The 6,919-nt window shown below is 42.5% G+C and overlaps 1 protein-coding gene across 1 annotated transcript; it reads right to left on the bottom strand.

Annotated features, from left to right (window-relative positions):
• Nucleotides 1-996: 996 nt before the first annotated feature.
• tacr2 (tachykinin receptor 2) lies at nucleotides 997-6,486 on the bottom strand. Its single transcript, XM_018749387.2, has 5 exons — nucleotides 5,757-6,486; nucleotides 2,506-2,700; nucleotides 2,027-2,177; nucleotides 1,605-1,801; nucleotides 997-1,406 (listed from the first exon to the last, which is right to left on the bottom strand). Exons 1-5 carry the CDS (start codon nucleotides 6,155-6,157, stop codon nucleotides 1,217-1,219), a joined length of 1,134 nt encoding a protein of 377 aa, XP_018604903.1. The 5' UTR covers nucleotides 6,158-6,486; the 3' UTR covers nucleotides 997-1,216.
• Between the last annotated feature and the right edge of the window lie 433 nt (nucleotides 6,487-6,919).

Raw genomic sequence — 6,919 nt, 5'->3', positions numbered from 1 at the left:
TCAAAGATCCAGTTAATTTGGACCTTGAAATATAACGTTTGTCGTGAATGTGGTTCGGCGCAGTTTGATGTCATACCCTACGGCAATACCGCTGTGCCACTGCAGCACACATAAGCAGCTGTTTTATGGTTCTCAGCAAATGTGATTATAAGCTATTTGTTTAAAAGCAGTCGCTCCCATCCTGTTCTTAGCACCAAGTCTAAAGCAAAAAGAAAAAAACACATGGAATTTGTTTTCACGCTGGTCTCAAATCATTACACATCTTTAAAATTAAGAACATCTCAAGATGAACTCTGCAACTTAACATTACTAAATAGTCAGTTCTTTAAAACATCATACAGAAGTATATCTAAATTGAGCTCAGTCCTTTCTACTTCATCTATAATTGATGCCTATTATATATTTATATATGGAACAGAGAAGTTCACTATGGACCTTTGGAATTGCAGTATTGATTTTTTTTCAAGCTCTTAATCCTGTACCATCAGATTTAATACACTGTGCTTCTAATGAAAGGGCGCAGTAACCCCAAGAAGAGCAAACGCTGGCCGTGAGGTGCTGTTAGAAGTCAATATCTCAGCGTGCATTCATAAAAACATAACTGGCATTCATAAAAATAATTCATGCTCTCCTGCTGCATTTCGTTGCCTTAATTTCCTCAGCATTGAACAGGTATATATCAAAATCAAAATTTCTGTCATATCGGACATTGTCTAGCATAGGCCATCCTACAAAACTTACCACAAAGATACGTATTCTTGAAGATTCAGAAGATGTCAGAAGATTTAAAAAGTATGGTGTTCCAGAACTGTATTCAAGCTCCTTCGATATAACTTGGATACTAAAATGTTAAATGACATTTAAAGACACCAGTATTTTAAAGACACCTATGCACACTTGACATCAAAGCATATATTCACAGCAATATTAACTTGGTTTTAAACATTGTTGTACATCAACCAGCTTTTTTTTCCAAGATGCTGCAAAAACCACTCTCGTTTCAGCAAGATGAGTAAGGCATAGTGCTCTTGCCTTAGGAGTGTATCATTGTTCACTCCATGTTTGACTTCAAAATGTCAGCCCACCTACAGATGATTTCTCAATGAGGTAACTTGACAGAATCATACTGCAGACTCAGTCCCCAACTGTGTCCTTTATCTGTTATGCATTCCTGTCTGCAGAAGGTAAAGTATGGGGATAGGACCAAATGGGTTTTCTAGGCCTTGATCAACTTGGGGATGATGTCCTCGAGCTCGGTGGAAGCCTGGTGAGCCACTGAACTGGTCTCAGTGCGGTAGCTCCGGGTCATCTGGAATGTCCTAGTGTGCTGAAGCTCCATGTTGTCCTCCTCGGATGCCCGGATGAAGGGACACCAGCGAAACGCCCTCCGAAACCCTGACCGGAATCTGGAAGAAGGCATTGAGTTCTTTGAGAGCCTTCAGACGCATATTGGACCAATGAAACACATTTGGGACCAATCAAACAGCTACTGAGCTGACATTTAGATTCATATTTGGACTCATGCCGTTTGGCAGAGAGATTCCAGATGCCTGAAACTGAAAACTGTGACAGCAAGCACTATGAAGCTTTAACGGATCTCATACCTTTTGTTGAGACAGCAGTAGATAATGGGGTTGTACATAGTGGAGCTCATGGCCAGCCAGAAGATGGCCAGATAGACTTGCTGGATGTACTTCTTCTTGTAGATGTCTTCGTTGAAGCTGCCCAGGAGGAAGTAGATGTGGAAGGGCAGCCAGCAGAAGGCAAAAGTCAGAACCACCACAATCATCATCTTCACTACCTGGGAACACAGTGTATCACAGATCAGTCTGGTGTCTCCTCTCAGTCCAGACAACCTCTTCTCAACAGCTGTACAACCTACAAAATGGAATCATTTAAAAAAAAATCAAATTTAAAGCTGTTTCATTGAAATTACTTATAGGTCTCCGGCTAAAGACTACCCCACGGGAAGGGTACAGCTGTTCAGGAGGGGTACGATTGCTGTGGTACCATAAGGGCTGCTGACCTTACGCTTCGCCCGAATCTGGTTCTGGTAGAGATCCGAGGCCTCCCCAGGGATCTCACTTCCCCAGAGCGTCATTCCCACCAGGCTGTACGTTGCCAGCATCACCAACAGTGGGAGCACGTAGATCAAAATAATCACAGCGATCTGATACCTGGAGCAAAGTCAGTGAGAAAAAGGAATAAACTTAAAATTATAATTAAACCAATACACTGGTGACAGAAAGACCCCGCAGGTTCCACTGACTTCCAGCTGCGCTACGGGAAGACTACTACTTAACCTGTTAATTGCCACAATGGGATCTGTTTTTAATGCTGATCAGGCCACTTTATATAAGCAACAGTACAAGAAACATCAAGGCGGTGCATGAAATTTGAATGGAGGTTGAGATACATGAAGCAGAAACAGTGATTTGTGTATTTCAGATGCACAGGTTAAAAGGCTCTCGCTCCCATGTCTCCAGGCAGAAGGGAATCACTCACGTGAGCTGATGCTTCCCCCCGTAGTCATCAGGCCAGTCCACGAGGCACACTGTGCGGTGGAAGAAGAACAAGGTCTTGGAGTAGAAGCACTGAGGGAAGGCCAGGGAGAAAGCCACAGCCCAGATGAGTGCAATCACTATCTTGGTCGTGGTGGCGGACAGGCGAGGTTTCAGCGGGTGGATAATTGCCATGTACCTGGAGAACAGAGGGAAAACACCACTAAGGTCCAGCAAGAGACAGAAACACTCAATGCTGTTTTTATTCCCACTATTATAACTGATCTGTGTATAACTGACCCCTTTGTCCAAGGCAGCGTAGAATGTTTTCTCCAAAAAAATTTACATTGATTTACTCATTATTACACCACGGCATTCTTACTGTATCAGTTCAGGCTAAGTACACTACCTTGATCAAGGGTACCGTAGCAGGAAGGGGGGGGGGGGGGGGTTTCAAACCAGGGACCTTTGAATCTCAAGGCAACAATGTTAACTACAACACCTTTATCCTTTTTTTATTTATACAAAGGACAAATACCACAGTGACGTGAAACTAGGTTTTAATTTGGATAAGAATAAATGCAACAGTTGAGATAAGTTTTTGATGTACATGCCAAACGTGGTAAGATATGGATATGACAAGGGCCTTATCAAGCTTTGATAGGTCACAAATCTACTAATTGCATTCCGAGAAGCTGCGTCTCTGTTTAGATGATTTTCCAAAAGTAATGCCGTATGTGTGTGTGTGTGTTTTTTTATATAAGAATAAGCAATTGTGTGGTGGATGTTATGGGCTTTCAAGTTGTATTTTTCAGACTCATTCATCCATGATGATGGGGGACTGTTATTATACCCTTAAATAGAGGTGTGTAACCGCAGTAACTCCAGAAACTATAAATAAAGAAAAATGAAGTTGCCATCTGAATTTATGGCAGTTACTGGAAGGCATCAGACAGAGTTTAGAGAGATTTTATATGTCATGATGAATGGTACGGTGAGTTAAGTCAAACTCATGCTTTCACATCCAATATCTGGTCGCCCATGAGCCAGCTGGTTTTATCAAATTTGCTTTGCAAGGACAAAGAATGGCAGTTTCACAAATAAGGACAAAGGACTACTGATCAGATTTTGTTTGAGAACACTTTGTTTCTTTAGTCTTGTTCCTTAAAAATCCTTCTGTGGAATTCCTTACGCTGAACATTTGACAATGGTTTATCTTGCTGCTTGTCCTAGTAAGGAGACTTTGATGCTTGTTTCTAAAACAGCTTTTATTCTCAAAGTCAAAATCTCATTTTGTAAGTGATAAGCCTAATAAAAAAATATTGTGTTCCATATGGTGTCTCTAAAAATATTTATACTTTTGATATCTTGACGGTTGTTATCGCAGGGAATTTCTGCTTTACTGTTCAGGGATTCCAGTGCTCCACATGTAGGTCCTTCAATGACATTTGCACTGTATGAATGAAAGTGTCCAGTAATTAAAGAACAGAGGCTACTATAATGGAATACAGAGTGCAATTATGGAATAGGGAGAATAATAATGAAACGGTATTGTAACAGAACATGAAGCACTAAAATGAAATATACTAGAAAGTGGAACAGCAAATACTAATAAGAGTACATTTAGGTGAGATGTTTCTCAACAACAACTACTTACAGTGTTAATCTATCAACAACTACTTAGCCATTTGTATAGCTGGGTAATTTTACTTGAGCAATTGTAGGGTAAGTACCTTGCCCAAGGGTACTACAGCCAGAGGTGAGATTCAAACCTGCAAGCTTTGGGTCCAAAGGCAGCAGCTCTAAACACTGTGGTAGCAGCTGTCATTGAATACTAAACATGGACTGCTAAAACTGAACACAAAGCATTGTAATGAAATAGAAAGTACTAGAACTGAATGAAATTTTACAATGGAATAGATGATTCAATAAAGAAACAGCACAATAATAAAACAGCATGTAGTATAATTAAACAGGGAATAACAAAATGGAATAGAGAGTACAAAGTTTAATGGCAGAAAGATAAGTATATTGGAATAAATAAGAATACTAAAATGAAGCAGAGTACTATAGCAAAAGAGAAAGTACTATATTTGAACAGAATACTAAAATGCAACTGAGAACTCTATAATGAATAAATATTGCAATGTACTGTACAACAGAACAGGGAGTACATACTACTCAATGCTTACTACTTACGCTACTACTTACTACTTGTAATAATTGTAACCCCGACATTGCGAGTTGCTCTGGAGAAACGCGTCAGCTAAGTGAAGAAATGCAAATTTCAGTCTATACCATAGAGAAAACTATAAACCCATCACAGCTGAGCAGGACTTTATCGTTCTAAAATATTTATCTACCGCAAGTAGCCTTGGACAAAGATGTCAGTTAAACAAAGGTTAACGATAATGCAATAGAGACCACTACAGTAAAACAGATTTATATAATAAAGTATAGTACAATTATGGAATATGGAATGCTATAATGAAACAGTACTAAAAGGAATACAGTACTATAATAGAACAGTGGACAGTATGGTGAAGTGGAGAGTACTAAAATGTAATAAAGATAATGCAATATCAATGCAAATGCAACATCATGGAAGAGAGTAGCATAGTGTCACAGAGAGTACAGTACTATAATACTGTACGCTGTTATGTGGGGACCAGTGCTGAGTTGTGCGCTGTAGTCGCCACTAGAGGTCAGTGTTTAGCAATTCTGCACCAACCTCACAGCGCAAATATCCAAGGCGACGCTTCTATTGTCTTGATTAAATAGTAACAGGTGATTCCTTACGAGCGCGACCCTTACAATATATAAATATATAGGAAGAACAATAATGAAAGATTACATATAACAGATGATATATATTGTATAATAGCGGACAACGGTCAGTTTGAAATGGACAGTGTCTTTCAAAAACAGTTTATTGATGCATAATTTAGCATGCCTAGTTAGTTGATTTTATGATTATAAATTTGTCATCAAGCTGGCGGACTGTGGAACGTGCGCAATTTTAATGAAGTAAAACAAATATAAAAGATAAAAAAAACTGTTAGTGCTGCGTCTCCCCTCAGATGTTCTTTGAGTGAGGAAAGTAATAAAATATTGTTTATGAGGCAAGACGAGCTTTGCTTCCTAACGGTGCGGTGGGATTTCATAGATGCGCATCAAACGCACCGGCGTCGTCGTCGTTGTGCAAACTTTCATTCTTTTCTTTTTTCTTTGTTGTCGTTCATTTCTGAGACTTACCTGTCCACGGCGATGGCGGTCATCGAGTAGATGCTTGAGAAGATCGCGGTGATGGGGAAGAAGTTTTGGAACCTGCAGAAGCCCAAGCCGAAGTACCAGTCGTTGTGCAGCGCGTACACGAAGTTGAAGACCGTGTTGAAGGAGGCCATGGAAACGTCCGAAAACGCGAGGTTCACGATGAAGTAGTTGGTCACCGTCCTCATCCTCCTGTGCGCCAGGATGATCCAGATCACGGTGATGTTGCCGATCACGGACACGACCACGATGAGCGCGTACGCGACGCCCCACAGCGCGACCTGCCAGCCCGGCTGCTCGAACCTGTTCGTGTTGTTGTACCAGTCTTCGGGCTCCTCGAGTGAGGAGGTCAAAGAAGGAGTCGAAGGGTCCGGTGTCGCATCCATGTCGCTCTCACACACTCACTGGGGTCCAGACCCCTGCTCACTTCTGCGCTAAGCACCAACGCGGAGCCACTTTACGCGCACGCAAGGTAATAATATCAGACTTTTTACGCGCACGTTCGGGGGGCATCCTAATCTTATAAAACGAATAAACAAACAAACAAAAAACTTAAATCTTGATTTCAGTTTTAGGGCAAAAAGAAGATCGAGGCCCGTCGGATCAGGTTCGACCCACGTGGCCGTGGCTCTGCGGTCGGCGCAGCGCGGCTCCCGCGCCGGGTTCGGCGCGTCTCGCAGGACGCACGTGAGCGCGCGGAGCTCCGCCGAGCCGCTCTCGCGGACCGCAACTGACGGAATGTCCGCGAGCCGCGCGCGCGCGCGAAGGTGTGCGGCGTCCCCCGCGATGACGTTTCAACTCGATTTCGTTTCAACGGCGGGGAGTGAATTACGCAGCCCGCTGCGCCGCGCCGCGCCGCGCCACGCGCCTCTGTCCACTTTCCTTTGCGCTCCGGTTGCGCTTTCCATCTGCGCCCTTGAACAATGTGCTGCAGGAAAGTGGCAGAAAACGCGCAGCCTTCTTATTTATCCAATTGTGTGAGAAACCCTTTGGGGCTCTCAGCTCCGTTTTGTCACGCAGGGCACTTTGGCACGTTAAGTAAGTCTGCGCATCTGAGCGTGTATTTTCTGTGCTGATTCCAATAAGTCCTCCCACCTCATGAATTTCTAAGAGCAAAGCAAACTGGAAACTGGTATGAACCATTCAGG

This window comes from Scleropages formosus, chromosome 4 (genome assembly GCF_900964775.1).
Source record: "Scleropages formosus chromosome 4, fSclFor1.1, whole genome shotgun sequence".
Taxonomy (NCBI): domain Eukaryota; kingdom Metazoa; phylum Chordata; class Actinopteri; order Osteoglossiformes; family Osteoglossidae; genus Scleropages; species Scleropages formosus.
The sequence above is the reverse complement of the archived record's forward strand: the minus strand, read 5'-3'. Positions and strand labels throughout refer to the sequence as shown.

Coding starts and splice junctions, on each gene's coding strand:
- tacr2 (XM_018749387.2), bottom strand. CDS start 6,157: ATGGATGCGACACCGGACCCTTCGACTCCTTCTTTGACCTCCTCACTC. Junction 1,802..2,026: donor AGATTCGGGCGAAGCGTAAG/GTCAGCAGCCCT, acceptor CTGTGTTCCCAG/GTAGTGAAGATGATGATTGT. Junction 1,407..1,604: donor TACTGCTGTCTCAACAAAAG/GTATGAGATCCG, acceptor GCCTTCTTCCAG/ATTCCGGTCAGGGTTTCGGA.